Raw genomic sequence first — 14975 nt, forward strand, 5'->3', positions numbered from 1 at the left:
CTTTTTACAAAGCCCTAGCTGATTTGACCCCTGACAGAGCAGTTTAAAACTCACAATGTCTGGGGGAATTTTAAAGTTATTAAAAAAAAAAAAAAAAAAGTTCACTCCTTACAGGTGGAGAGTCAGTACAGCCTCAAAATGAAATGAGCTAGGGACTTCCCTGGTGGTCCAGTGGTTGGGACTTCACCTTCTGATGGGGGGCGGGGTGCGGTTCGGTCCCTGGTCAGGGAGCTGGGATCCCGCATGCCTCGGGGCCAAAAAACCAAGAAAAGGCAGTATTGTAACAAATTCAATAGAGACTTTGGGGATGGTCCACATCAAAAGAAAATCTTTAAAAAAAAAAAAAAAAAAGAAGAAACGAGCTAGATGGAATTCTCTAATAAGCATCACCACTGAAACTCTCATTGCAATTCTAAAAATAAGAGTTTTCTTTTTGTGGTGGTAAAATGTATTTGCAGCAGAAGTTCTTAGATTTTACACATGAGAAAACTGGATCTGTACCTGAACACTGAGACTCCTTAAAAGGCTCTTAAAAACAATAATTACCAAGTACTGAAGACTTTACATGGGATTTTTCAGGGAGAAGACACAGGGGAAATAATGAGCCCATCAGTCACATTATTATCGGGTGGCTCCGGTATGACAAGATGGCTTTCCAGTGGGTGTAGATACACTTCAGCTAATCATTACCTTGTCCAAGAAAGCATTTCCATCCTTTAGGGACCAGCCAGGAAGATTAGACAGCCTGGGACTGCAAAACAAAAGATTAAATTATCCTAAATAGATTATAATCCTCAGTGATTTCACGGTGACTGTACTGGCTCCATAAAGTGAAAAACAGTTTGAAATTACTGGCAGCAATGCCTACCCAAAATACTAATCAAAAAGACGAAAAATAACCATGTGGTATCAAGCTTAAGAATTAGTGGCAGTGGAACATTAAAAAGCCAAATAGTTTTGCGCTAAATTGGGAAAATTAAAAGAATGCTATGCAGAATAATAAAGAGAAAAAAGAATGATGAGACACTAGAGCATTGTACAGTTTTCTCATCACTGGCCCCGACTTCACCTTGCTTGTGTTTGACAACAAGCCTGAGGGGAAGGCCGAATGGGACCATTATATTGTGGATGACAAAACAGACTCAGAGGGGTCAGGTGTCTGACAAGAGTACTTAAGCTGCCTACCAGCCAGAATTCACCACAAATAAAAACCTGAATTCTGCTTGAGTCCACCTTCTGGATTCATTGCTTATAAATGAATTAGTCAACTTGTTACCTGCGGCTTGAGTTTCCAATTCTGGAAAATGAAGCTAGTTTTCCTAAGCGTTACGAAATACATACCTAAGCGAGTAATTTCTAGAAGGTGAGGTTAATTTCACATATACATTACATTAAAGAAGTCTGAATCAGAAATCATTCACTCTGGTAAGCTCAGGATTTAACTGTGTGCTATTGGTTGACCAATACTGGAGGTTGAAAATGCAAATAACTCTGGAGAAAAAAGAATGCTGGTAAAAAGAAAAACAACGATCAAGGTGATATATGAAGAAAAGCACACAGAAGTACAAGTTGGATGGCAGAACACAAAATTAGTCTGTGAAGTAAAAATTAAAGGCAAAGTATGGGCGTGGGACTAAAAGACTCTATAATCAGAAACCAAGTTAACGTATAGTACTGGATCCTCTCTCTAAAATAAGTTTATCAAATTCTGACTTTGTAATTAGGTGGTAGGTACGAAAGTCAAATTGAAACATAGATATGTGAATATTTGTCAATCTTCTAGGAAAGATTAAAAACCTGAATAAAATATAAATGCATCTAATTTTAGAAAAAAAGTGAGAATTTAAGGGGTAACTTTTAATTTTGACATAATTACTAGCTCATAGAAAAGCTGTAAGAATGTAAGTACAATGATGTCCCGCATACCCCTTGCCTAGATTCTCTGTTTACATTTTCCCTTTATTAATCAAAAAGTGAGAATTTTTGGATTTCATTCTTGAGAATGAAAATTACTACTAGGAGAATCAAGTTTGGTTGGCATAAATTATACCTGAAAAACTTTTTTTAAAACTCTGGGAGCTTTCCCAGAAAAAAACTCTATTACCATTAGCTGTTTAATTCCCATCTCATTTCAGTCACATATATACCTTCACTTATAGACTTCTTACTTCTTAAAAAATATTATTTACTACCAGATCAGATTAAAAAACCAAGCATTCTAATAAAAGTGTAATGACAAGACAATCCGAATACTGTTCTCATTTCATGCACACTAACTCTCTAAAAGAAGTTGTAAATATCCACTTCCCTTTACAAAGAGAACTGGATCAAAGGACATGCATCCTGTCTGTTCTCCATCAGACACACACAAGTCAACCTCCAAATTACAGATGACTGATTCAATTAGTTTTGTCCTCATCAAGTGATTAGAAATGGTACACTGCTTATGGGACTTCCCTGGTGGTCCAGTGGTTAACACTCTGCACTCCCAATGTAGGGGGCCCAGGTTTGATCCCTGGTCAGGGAACTAGATCCCGCATGCTGCAACTAACAGCCTGCATGCTAAAACTGAAAAAAAAAAGATCCCGCGTGCCACAACTAAGACCTGGTGCAGCAAAATTAAAAAACAAAAGAAGAAATGGTACACTGCTTATAAAAAGAAATTTTTTTTAAGTAAAAATTTCAGGTATTGTGGTTTTAACTCTTGCTAAACATTTTTTTATAACGTCAAAGCCTTCTATGAAGTATCTGTAGTTATTCTGGATTTAAGAAATTGCTAGTAGATGGTACTGAATGCTCAAAGGAGAGCAAGACCATGTTAAAACAACAGTGCCAATGATAAAGGGGCACACAAATGCGTCATCAGATGGCAAATGGATGCTGACTACAGAGATGAAAATATTTTGTTACTGGGGACCAACACGTTAATGACCAAACCATGAAGAGTTAGCAAACTTTAAGCTACCAAAGAGGAAGAGATTTATTACTTTGTTCCTAATGATTACAAAATCTGAGAGGGAACAGGAGTTACGAGGTGAAGACAGAGGGCGATTTTCCAGAAAGAGGGACAGGAAACAACCTCATCATTTGGTGAAGTACTGAAGGAGGATAAGGTATTCATCTTCACTCATTCATTAATGAATCTTGATTTATGTGTCGAGCACTCAGCTGCTGGTGATACGACCATGAGCAAAACGCGCCTGTCCTCCTGAGGGGTTAGGGAAGACAGACAGATCAAGTAATCACACAGAGAACAAGCTGTTATGAATGATGAGGCAGCACACAGCGCACAAGGCACCACAAAGTCTCCTAACAAGGGACTCGTCTAGGCAGCATCAAGGCAGCAGTTCTTCTTGAGTCTCTGAAAAACGAGCTGACATCTGGATGGTAGCAGAGTCAAGGGGAAACTGTGTCAAGGGGCAAGGTCTGGAGGGAATAAAGAAGACAGCTACAAGGCCCAGGACTTTCCTCCAACCATTCTCACCAGGCTTTGGCATGGATATCTTAAAAAAAAAAAAAGGTTATCCAAATGAAATTTCAAGGAGGGTCCTATATATACCCTCCCCCTCAACCAACTAAAATGCCTTCTCTCTGTCCTTCCCATATAGAAACTGGAGTCATAAATGATCTGAGAGAGGAGCTCCTGCTAAATAGACTAAGGGAAGGTGGGTTCAGGGAGGGGTGAAGAGCCTTCCTGGCTGAAGGAACAATCTGTGTGACTGCTCCCAGGCAGGAGATAAGACTTCTTTGAAACTGAAAGAAAAGAAAAGAGCAAGATACTAGAAGAGAGGCATAAAGCCTAATGTACCAAGACTGACTTGGTATTTATCCTAACAGCAATGGAAGGGACTTCCCTGGTGGCACAGTGGTTAAGAATCTGCCTGCCAATGCAGGGAACACGGGTTTGAGCCCTGGTCTGGGAAGATCCCACATGCCGCGGAGCAACTAAGCCTGTGTGCCACAACTACTGAAGCCCACCCGCCTAGAGCCCGTGCTCTGCAACAAGAGAAGCCACCGCAATGAGAAGCCCGCGCACTGCAAAGAAGAGTAGCCCCTGCTCGCCGCAACTAGAGAAAGCCCGCACACAGCAACGAAGACCGAACGCAGCCAAAAATAATAAATAAATAAATTTAAAAGCAAAGGAAAAACCACTGAAAGGTCTTAAACAGGTGAAAGACGAGATTAGATCTGTATTTCTAAAAGGTGATTTTGGAGAAAATTGACATCAAGTGCCTTCTGATAACACGTACCATCATTTGTGTGGTATTCCTACCGAAAATAGTAACCCCAACCTAATTATGAGGAAACGTGAGACAAACCCATATTGAAAGATGTTATATAAAATAATTGGCCTGCACTCCTAAAAATGGCAAGGTCGTGAAAGACATAGAGACTGAAACTCTTCCAGATTAAAGGAGATTAAAGATGTGACCAAATGCAATGTGTGATCTGGATTGGATCCTAGACCAGTAAGTTATTTTTCTTTTTTGCTATAAAAGGCACTACAGTGAAATATGAACTGGTATAACTTGGGAAATGTACATAAGGTACACAGCTCAGATACTTGTATAGTATCGACGTTAAGTTAACTGATTTTCTTTATTGTACTGTGGTTATGTAAGAGAATGTCCTTCTTCTTATAAGACAGGCACGTAAGTATTTAGGTGGCAAAGGAGCACGGTGTCTATCTTTCAAATGGGTCAGAAAAAACTACATGCGTATGTAACATAAAGAGGCAGTGATAAAGCAAATGTGATAAAATGTTAGTAACTGGTAAGAGTAACTGGGAATTGTCTGTAACTATTCTTGCAACTTTTCTGTAAATCTGAAGCAATTTCAAAATAAAAAGTTACACAAAAAGAAGACTCTGGATTCAGACAGGGGCAAGAACAGAATTGAAGAAGCTGGTTAGGAAGCTTTACCAGTAATGCCTGTAAAAGAGGATGATGACTACCACAGTAGCACTTAAGAGAAGTAACTGGATTCTAGAGCTATCTAGAAGGTAAAAATGACAATGCTTAATGAAAGGTTGGATGTGGGAAGTGAGGAAGGGGGCATCTAAGTGACCTCCCAGCTCTCTGGCTTTTATAACAGGGTGCCATTCCCTAAGATAGGGCAGCATGGGGGGAAACCAGGTCTGGGAGGGTGTACTCTCCTCTTCTGGACCAAGTCTAATCATAAACTCAGTTTGGGGTATGGTGAGTTCTGAAGTGCTTTCAAAGGCACATCTGAGGAGAGAAACCGAGTAGGCATTTTGGATTTATGATTATGAATGTGGAACTCACATGTGGAACTTAACGAAAAATACACATTTGTAAGTTACTGTCTGGATGGTTATCGAGGCCCTGAGCATTTATCTTTTATTTTATTTTTTAAAATTTATTTATTTTGGGCTGTGTTGGGTCTTTGCTGCTGCACGTGGGCTTTCCCTACTTGCGGCGAGCGGGGGCTACTCTTCGTTGTGGTGTGCATGCTTCTCATTGCGGTGGCTTCTCTTGTTGCGGAGCACGGGCTCTAGGCACGAGGGCTTCAGTAATTGTGGCACACGGGCTTAGTTGCCCCACAGCACGTGGGATCTTTCCGGACCAGGGCTTGAACCCGTGTCCCTGCCTTGGCAGGCGGATTCTTAACCAATGCGCCACCAGGGAAGTCCCTCTGAACATTTATTAAATTCCCTTGGTAGAGCCTCTGTGGCCAAGCACTGAATACTAAAGAATTCTCATGTGTGATGACCAGTTAGAGGAAAATGAATCTCCAACGTAGATAGAAGAGAAAGATTCAGAGAAGTAACGAAAACCAGGACTGTATTATCATGGAGGAGAGTGATGCTGAGTGGCTGAGGGTGAGGATGACAAATGCGTATTATAGCTAATGACGTGGAAGTCATTCGTGATTTACTGAAAGATGTTCTGGTGGCTGGTGTGGGCAAAGCAGACTGGGAAGGAGTTAGGAATGCTGAAGGGGAAAGTGGGGTTGAGAGAAGGTTAAAAAGATTTATTTATTTTTACATTTTAAGTTAGAAGTGACAGCATAATTAAATGGGAAGGACTGAGTCAAGATGGAAAGATTCAAGATAAAGGAAAGATTACAATAGCGAAATGATGCAGAAGGAGAGAAGGGTTGAAATCCAGAGAAGACAAAGGGATTCATTCCTATGACAAATATTTACGGAGCAGCTACTGCATGCCAAGAACTCTTTTAGGCACTGGGAATACAGTGGAGAGCAAACAAAATCTCTGCCCTTATAAAACTTACCTTTTAGTGGAGAAGAAAGACAATATATAAACCAAGTATGTATATATGATGTAATGTGAAGTGCTCTGAAGACAAATAAAGCAGGATGAGGGGACAGAGAGGGACTGGGGATACTATTTTAGCCAAGTGGACCTCCAAGGTTTCTGGCCTGAGCAAATGAAGACATTTTTTGTAAGGAACTGCCATGGGCTGTTAATCATCCCATTAGTATAACCTCCCTCTGAGAGAAAAACAATGACAAGGGGAAGAGAGAGTAGAAGTGGATTCTGTATTCACTTGAGAATACAGAATTAGGTAAAGACAGGAATGAACAGGAAAGGGAAAACATGTAGCTAGGACTGTGTGCCCAACTCAGGTTTTGAACACCTAGATGATTCATGACCCTGCAGAGCATGTAGGCCCCCATTTGGGAACCCTCAGCATACCCTGTATTTTATTTTCTTTAGTAATTATCACAAGTATATAGCTATTTTTTGTACCACAAGTATAATTAAATCTTCAACTGTGTAATTCTTTCTCCTCTGACAGACTATAAATTCCATGAGGAAAGAAAAGTTGTCTTGTTCATGTCTGTATCCCCTGGTCTAGGACACTGCAGATTCTTAACACCGAGTGAATGAACATTTTAAGCTTTGGAAGGAAACAGACAATGATATCAGGCTATTTTAATAAAAAACATGCAGTCATTTTTGTTGAGAAATATATATGACACCTACAGTTCCTAAATCAACTATAAATACATTTTTTTCCCCTTCTGGATAATATCTATGGATGGTAAAAGTATTTCTAAGTGCTGGATGTGATTATAACTGAATTTTATCAGCTATGCATAAAATGTAATCTGGAATTAACTCTGACCTTGTCCCCATCATCTTACTGTATCCCTTATCTTAGAAAAAAGTCAATCGTTGATTTTTTTTTTTTTTTCTTTGCGGAGCACAGGCTCCAGACGCACAGGCTCAGCGGCCACGGATCACGGGCCTAGCCGCTCCGCGGCATGTGGGATCCTCCCGGACCGGGACACGAACCCATGTCCCCTGCATTGGCAGGCAGATTCTCAACCACTGCGCCGCCAGGGAAGTCCCAATCGTTGATTTTTAATTCTACTTTTCCTAGATGGCTCACAGGGTTATCATTATGAATAATCATTGCACACAGTGAAGTCTTCAGCAGTGAATGAGATACGTTAGATGGTTTAACTAGCTCGTTATGCTTTTAAGCTCTTAAATCTGCTTTAGATAGCTTTTCTGTCTCCCCTCCTTCATGCGGTATCACTTTTTGCTGCTGGAAGTATATCTGCTTCTAAAAGTTACCCACTCCTTTTATGAAGTGCTGCTTCTAAATAACAGCAAGCTGGAAAACCAATCTCCTAGACAAGGTCTTAGTAAGAGTAGACAGTGCTGCCTGTAGGCCTGGGGTAATCTGTCTACTTTAAGACATGGACTTCGGCTTCATGTAAGATTCTATGATATCTACAGCTGACTAGTATGAAAATAATGCATAGATACCTATCAAAAAGAAATGTCAGGCTCTATGATGTCAAGTCCCTGCAAAGGTAGTTAAATGATTCTAAAATTCAATTCGTGGGGCTCATCAGTTGACCATTTATCAACTCCTACATGAATTAGCAAGAAAGATGAAATATATATGACCTCACTTGCACTGAGTAGTTGCAGGAACATTTAACAGAAGCTCAGAAGAAGTTATAATAAAGAAGTCAATCAATAAATCAATACAACACTTTCCATCAACCCAGCCAAAGGAAATTATTTTGATGAAGAACATTTTTAAGGGAACAAAGTAAACTTAGGACAACACACAAGGTAGTGGTCATCTTGATGCTATTGTGTACCGTTTTTCAGCAAACCAAAGCTCATTTTGTCTCGGATGCATCAGCACATACCTTTGAACAAGTGGCAAAGGAAGGAAATTGAGGGTGGAAGTCATGTCCAGTCCACAGTCCAGCATAATGGTGGTTGATTTGAATTTGAGCACATTGCATGGTAAGGTTGGGTGCCCTGACAGGCAATACTGAAAAACAAACAAACAAATCACTTTTGTCAATAATCAATTACAGAAAAAGCCTAAAAAATAAAGTGCATTAAATAAAGCTGATCATCTTCTCTCATTAGAGCACTGTGTAAATTCAGCTAACTTTCTATATGGCTTCCTCCCTTTTACAGTGCTGGATACCACTTCCCCTAGCACTCAGCATCCTCAAAAATCTCAGATCATACCCAGTTCTTCATGGGGTACCAACTTACATCTCAGGCAAGTAGAGTTTTGGAGGGGCCAAGGTCATTCTAAACAGAAGGTTTCCTGGCTGTAGTTTTCTGCTCCACTCTCACATGACACTTGCAAATTCTCACTATCCTGTCAGACCTAAGTACTGTGTAAAGTCACTAAAATTCTAAGCTGGAACCTCAAACTGTGCTACAGGTTAGGTTTGCTCCTCTGTAAATAAGTCGGGTGACTTTCCTCCAAGAGGAAATGCTTGGGAAGGGTTAACAAACAAGCATCAGTAAGGGGGTGATGGCTCAGCCTTGTCAGAAGAAATGACTCCAAAGGACAAGTGACTTCCCTGACGTGCAGACACTAGGCAGGAGTGAGGGACACCCATTCCCAACCAATCAAGAGCCTCTTGCCTGTGGCCGCAGTCCTCAGAAGTCAAAGGGGCACAAGCCACAAAGGCGTATTCAAAGGGGAGTGATGAAGCAAACCAGCACACTGACCTCAAACATCCCTCAGGTCCTCCTCAATGGAGTGGGGATGACAGATACGCCACACTGAAAATTATTTACATGGGATGGACCCTGTGTCACCTTTCATAATTCGACTGCTGTTCTGAAGACAGTGAATGAAAGAAGAGAGAAAAGACCTTTTCTCCCACTTCTCTCTTCTTCATTCCGTAGAAGCCTCCCTTGAACAGCAAAGCCCAGAAGATGGAGGGGTCAATGGTTCCCATCTCCTGACAGACACATTCTTTCGGATTTAAGCACAAGTCAGGGTAGCGTGACATCAGTGCTTGCCCCCACACGGCCACCGCAGCGCACGCCAAGTCTTCGTTGCTCGTTGGTTCTGTCACTCGATAAATTTCCTAGTTTTCTCCAGAAGACATTACAGGAACTGATGAGTTTTTAAAACTGCAGGTTCTAAAAGGTCAGGAGCCAAGAAATTGTGAGTATTTTGTAACCTTCTTTTTTGGCCGCACTGCATGGCTTGTGGGATCTTAGTTCCCCGAGCAGGGATCGAACTCATAGCCCCTCACTGGAAGCACAGAGCCCTACCCACTGGACTGCCAGGGAAGTCCCTTGCGAGCTTCTTTATTCCAAGTTTGTGAAAGATAATTATATTTCCCAATCCATAATTCACAACTCATGGCCTGAAAGGGTACATGGTTACTTACAATGAAAACAGTAACAAAAAAAATACTAAAAAGTTCAGGAAGCATGATTTGGGTAATTATTCTTTACCTAAGTTCATTCTTTGATAGGTATCAGAACTACGGGAAAAATTTTCCTACTAATCAAAGTAGAGCTATCCTACCCCACCCTTCTCCATCTGGTTCCCTATTGCTAGCTTGGTCTTTATCCCTATCTAAGAATTACGTATTTGTTAAAGAAAAACTATCTCAAAATGAACACAAAGCACCCTGTTAAACCTGCCCCAAACATGATAGAGGACTTTATCCTACATTTCCCCTTTATAAAGAAAAAAATCAGATACTCAGAAAAACCTAAAAAGAAAATAAATGAAATGTATATAATGGTTATTTCTGGGTTTAAAGATTATGGTGTAATTTTCTCCTTTCAGTTTTCTGCATTTTCCAAACATTTGACAATGAGCATTTACCATACTTTTATAATCAGAAAAAAAAATATGATTAAAACAAAACTGAAAATTTATCCAGTCACACTGAATGACAAAATCTTTTTTATCTTCATCTTTAAATCATGGATAACAAGTTGCAGCAGAAGACAGAAGATGGACATGTAAAAGCTTCTGCTCAAAAGATTTCAGGCAAAGGAAGTTAGCCAACAGACTTTACATTTGCTCTTATCGTCCAAGGATAAAGAAAGGTGAGGAACACTTTATAAGGGCCATAACTGAATGGGAGAAACATTTTCAGAGCATCTACTGAAAGAGCGCCAGACCTTGATCTCACTAGCTCCAATTTTATGGATCAGGAAATTGAGTTTTACACAGTTTGAAGGGCTTGTCTGAGAAGAGAGAGCCAAAGACACACAGCAAGGTCTCCTGACTCCACAGATCCCACTTGTGCTTCCCAAAGTGCACTGCTCACTTTGTGGGTCAACTCAGTCTGCTGAGACACAGAGTAACTGTCACCAGTAAATGAGGCACCTGGCAAGGTTCCCGAAGTTTCCCTGGCTCCAGTGGTACTCTTTGCACGTTTCTAATATGCTGCCTACAGTCACCAAGCAGATTATAATCTAGCGAGAGGTAGGGACTAATACACAAAAACATTAAGTAATCATGTGATTTTAATTTTGCAATTAGAAATAAATATGACAGAAAATTTGAAAAATACCAGAAAGAAAAATATTACCCACAGCATTTCTACAGTCCCTGTCTTTTTTCATATTTGTAAAAGCTATAATTTTGGTGCACCTATTGCTCTGTATGCTGCTTTTAAGATTCATGGCTGTGTTTTGTCTATGTTGCATATCACTTCATTTTATTGGCTGCCTAAGTAAATATACCATCACTTGTTTAATTATTCTCTTACTGTTGAACATTTAGGGCTGCTTTCAGTTGCTTTATTACAAACATGGCTGTGGTGATAACTTTAGTGCTCAAGGCTTTTTCCATATTGGACTGTTTCTTCAGAGGATTCCCAGAAGTGGCATTAACTAGGTCAAAAAATATGAGCATTTTATGGCTTTTGAAATATGCTGCCAAAATGCTTTCCAAAAAAGGCTGTGCCTATTTACAATGTCATCAGGAATATAGCAGAAGATCTGTTTCACTGCTTATTCCCATCAGCATTATGGTCAAAACCATCTAGAATCTACACCAAAATGCCTCTATAATGTTAGTACATGTTAGTAGCAGCTATCTAGGAGCAATTAAATGGCCCTAAACAGGAAATCAACTACTTGATAAATGAATTAATTTTGAGAGGCAGTTTGAAGCAATGATTTAAAGCAGGGAGTTTGAAGTAAGACTGCCTAGGCTCAAATCTTGGTTGTGCTCACTACCGTGTGATTTGGGGAAAGTTACTTAACTTCGCCAAGATTAAGCTTCCTTATCTGCAGGATGCAGTAACAGAAGCTACCCTCCTAAAGTTGTGAGGACTAAATGAATAGATACAGAACCTGACACACAGTATGTGCTCATGGTTGCTATAGTTATAAAATCATTAAGAGGCTGAAGAGGTCACCTAAATATTTTTTTTTGGGGGGGCACCTAAGTTTACAGGATTTTAGAGAAGAAATTCTATTCTGTGTGGCATTCACTAATGTTTTAGACATTTGTGTATCCCATAAGACTAGGTAAAGGGAATGAATAATTTTACAAATATTTTTCTATTGCTAGTTTTCCCTCCAGGAAGATACAGTTACTACTGAGTACAGAAGTGAATATTGTAGCCAACATAAGGTTTTACACTTTTTATTTTTTCTAGCTTAATAAGCACACAGCAGTGCTTTCATGTTAATTTTATTTCTACTTAATAACAAAGCAGATTTTTCTGTGTAATAATTTATTATCTATATTTCCTCATGTGCCTGCTGATTTCTTTTTACCACTGAATAAATCTGGTTTCAGAACTTATATATGCTTAACATATATAAGCATTGTTTATATTTTTTGGGTAAAAATTTTTATCAGTTATACTTAGTACATATATTTCTCATTCTCTTACTTTCATTTAAAAAAGTTTTATTATGGAAAATTTCAAACATACAGGTAAGCAAAATTAGTACAGTAAACTCCCATTACTCAGATTTAACAACTATCCATATTCTGCCTTTCTCTTTGTTGCTTTCCTTTTTTTAAAAAAATGTATTTATTTATTTATTTATGGCTGTGTTGGGTCTTCGTTTCTGTGCATGGGCTTTCTCTAGTTGCGGCAAGCGGGGGCCACTCTTCATCGTGGTACGCAGGCCTCTCACTATCGCGGCCTCTGTTGTTGCAGAGCACAGGCTCCAGACGCGCAGGCTTAGTAACTGTGGCTCACGGGCCCAGTTGCTCCACGGCATGTGGGGATCTTCCCAGACCAGGGCTTGAACCTGTGTCCCCTGCATTGGCAGGCAGATTCTGAACCACTGCGCCACTAGGGAAGCCCTGTTGCTTTCCTTTTGATACTGACACACTTCTGAGGAATAGCTATTATGTTGACAAACCAATCCGATCTCTGAAAATACTGTTTTCATAAATAGTCCTAAAATGATCTCTTACGCACAAATGGGACAAAAACATGAGTCCATTTTCCTAAATGTCCTTGCAGAATTCATTAAAGGCAACTCCTTTCGCCTTTAACTTATCCTTGGTTTTCAACACCTGAGTCCTTTAGTAGTTTGAATATATTTCTGAAATCTCTATTCTGTCCACTGGTTTTTTGTTTTTCGTTTTCACCTCAATGCTGTAAAGTTTTTACTTTGTAGTATTTGAAAATAAGCTAGAATGACTAGACTTCAATTCTAAAAAAAAGTTTTTCTAAGGATGTAAATAGAAGCTACATTTAATCTATATATTTAGTGAATGCTGCCATTTTTACTATACAATAACATTTCTCTGAGTCAGGTGCAATGCACTGCTTTCTCTTTTATTAATTTTATTTTTTCTTCCTTTACAGTTTAAAATGTTGTATTCCTTTAGCTCATAACCAACAAGTCAATTATCATTAACATAAATATGTTTGCTTTTCAATTTCTATTTAATTTCTGCTGAGTTTTATTGTTCTACTTCAAGTTTTATCTGTTATGCTTTTTAAATTTCTGCAGTTAGATGTGTAGCTGATTAAAATATGCATTCAGGTTACAGATAGCCCTGTAAGTGATGCTCTGGATATATTTTACAAGTTTACATTGTGTTTTCAATTTACCCATTTCTAAATACAATGAAATTTCTATTGTGATTTCTACTTTGAGCTACAAAAGAACTGTGTGTTGTGTGTGTGTGTGTTTGGTTTAACTTCCAAATATAAAGGTGGAAATGGTTATCTTTTGGTTACTGATTTCTAATTTTCTTGTGGGCAGGGAACAGATTTTATAATAGTTTTTTGATATTTACTGAAACTTGCTTTGTAAGTCTGTACACTGTGAATAGCTGATTTTTACAAATGATCCAGTGTGCATGAAAATTGGAAATATATAATCTAATTGTTGTACATAGAGCAGATTAAGTTTATTATCTTATCTAAATCTCCTATATCCTTACCTACTTTGAGTCTTAGGAGAGAAGAAACTGGCAATTTCTTCTTGTAATTCTGTCATATTTTGCTTTATACACCTTGAGGCTATATTGCTAGGTACATAATGGTTAGGATTAATACTAGTGCATGGTTTACCATTATGTAATGCTCTTTGTCTTAAAATCTATTTCTAGATTTATTTCTAAATAATATAGCTATACCAATTTTCCCTTCAGTCAACAGTCTTCTTTTTTTTTTTGCGGTACGTGGGCCTCTCACTGTTGTGGCCTCTCCCGTTGCGGAGCACAGGCTCCGGACCTGCAGGCTCAGCGGCCATGGCTCACAGGCCCAGCCGCTCCGCGGCATGTGGGACCTTCCCGGACTGGGGCACGAACCCGTGTCCCCTGAATCGGCAGGCGGACTCTCAACCACTGCGCCACCAGGGAAGCCCAGTCTTCTGTTTTTTTAAATGAAATTTTACACATATACACACACAGTTAAAAATGAATCACCAATTTGAGAGGCAACTACTTTTGACTCTTACAGTTATTTCTTCTAGTTACCTCTGTATTTCTCAATAATATTGTTATCCTGTTATTTCTTGAGTTCTTGAATTTTAGTTGTTGTTGATTTTTTTCTACTATGGAAGCTATTTACAAATAGATGAAACTTTGCTATGGTCCGTAACCAAGATATGTACAAAAGGATTCCCTATCACATTTGAAGCAATGCACATGAAGGCAACTGCCAAATTCCTTGGAGTGGATAAAAGAAATTTAAAAGGAAAGAGAAGTTTTTTTTTTTTTTTTTTTTTTGCGGTAAGCGGGCCTCTCACTATTGTGGCCTCTCCTGTTGCGGAGCACAGGCTCCGGACACACAGGCTCAGCGGCCATGACTCACGGGCCCAGCCGCTCCGCGGCATGTGGGATCTTCCCGGACAGGGGCACGAACCTGTGTCCCCTGAACCTGTGTCCCCTGCATTGGCAGGCGGACTCTCAACCACTGTGCCACCAGGGAAGCCCAGAAAGAGAAGTTTGTGTAACAGATTCATGTACTGATCAACACCATCATTAAAGCAACTTGTCATGGTTCAATTCTCAGTGTTGCTTTTTCCCTCAGTGCTATGTAAATAAAAGAAAGATATGTCCTAACAATAGTACTGTAGAGTCAATGAATTATTTTACATTATTTTTCACAGTTAATGATTATTTACTATCATTTTAACCAATTTACTTGTTCACCAATCCTTCCTGTATCCCATTTCTTGGGTTCAATTCCCTTTTTCCTGAAATACATCCTTTAGTCTACTTCCTTTAAATGGTGTTCAAAATGTAAACTCTTAGTC

The 14975-nt window shown here is 39.3% G+C and overlaps 1 protein-coding gene across 2 annotated transcripts in view; it reads right to left on the reverse strand.

The window, feature by feature from the left end:
• The window catches only part of INTS9 (integrator complex subunit 9), a 109850-nt gene that overhangs the window by 69762 nt on the left and 25113 nt on the right, over nucleotides 1-14975 (reverse strand). For both annotated transcript variants that reach the window (XM_082657415.1, XM_082657414.1), the window contains exons 2-3: nucleotides 8159-8286; nucleotides 691-751 (exon numbers count right to left, since the gene is read on the reverse strand). In XM_082657415.1, the coding sequence (XP_082513541.1) occupies nucleotides 691-751; nucleotides 8159-8286 (189 nt within the window). The remainder of the gene's footprint in view (nucleotides 1-690; nucleotides 752-8158; nucleotides 8287-14975) is intronic.

Source organism: Grampus griseus, assembly GCF_964374135.1.
Source record: "Grampus griseus genome assembly, chromosome: 6".
In the NCBI taxonomy this organism is placed as follows: Eukaryota; Metazoa; Chordata; class Mammalia; order Artiodactyla; family Delphinidae; genus Grampus; species Grampus griseus.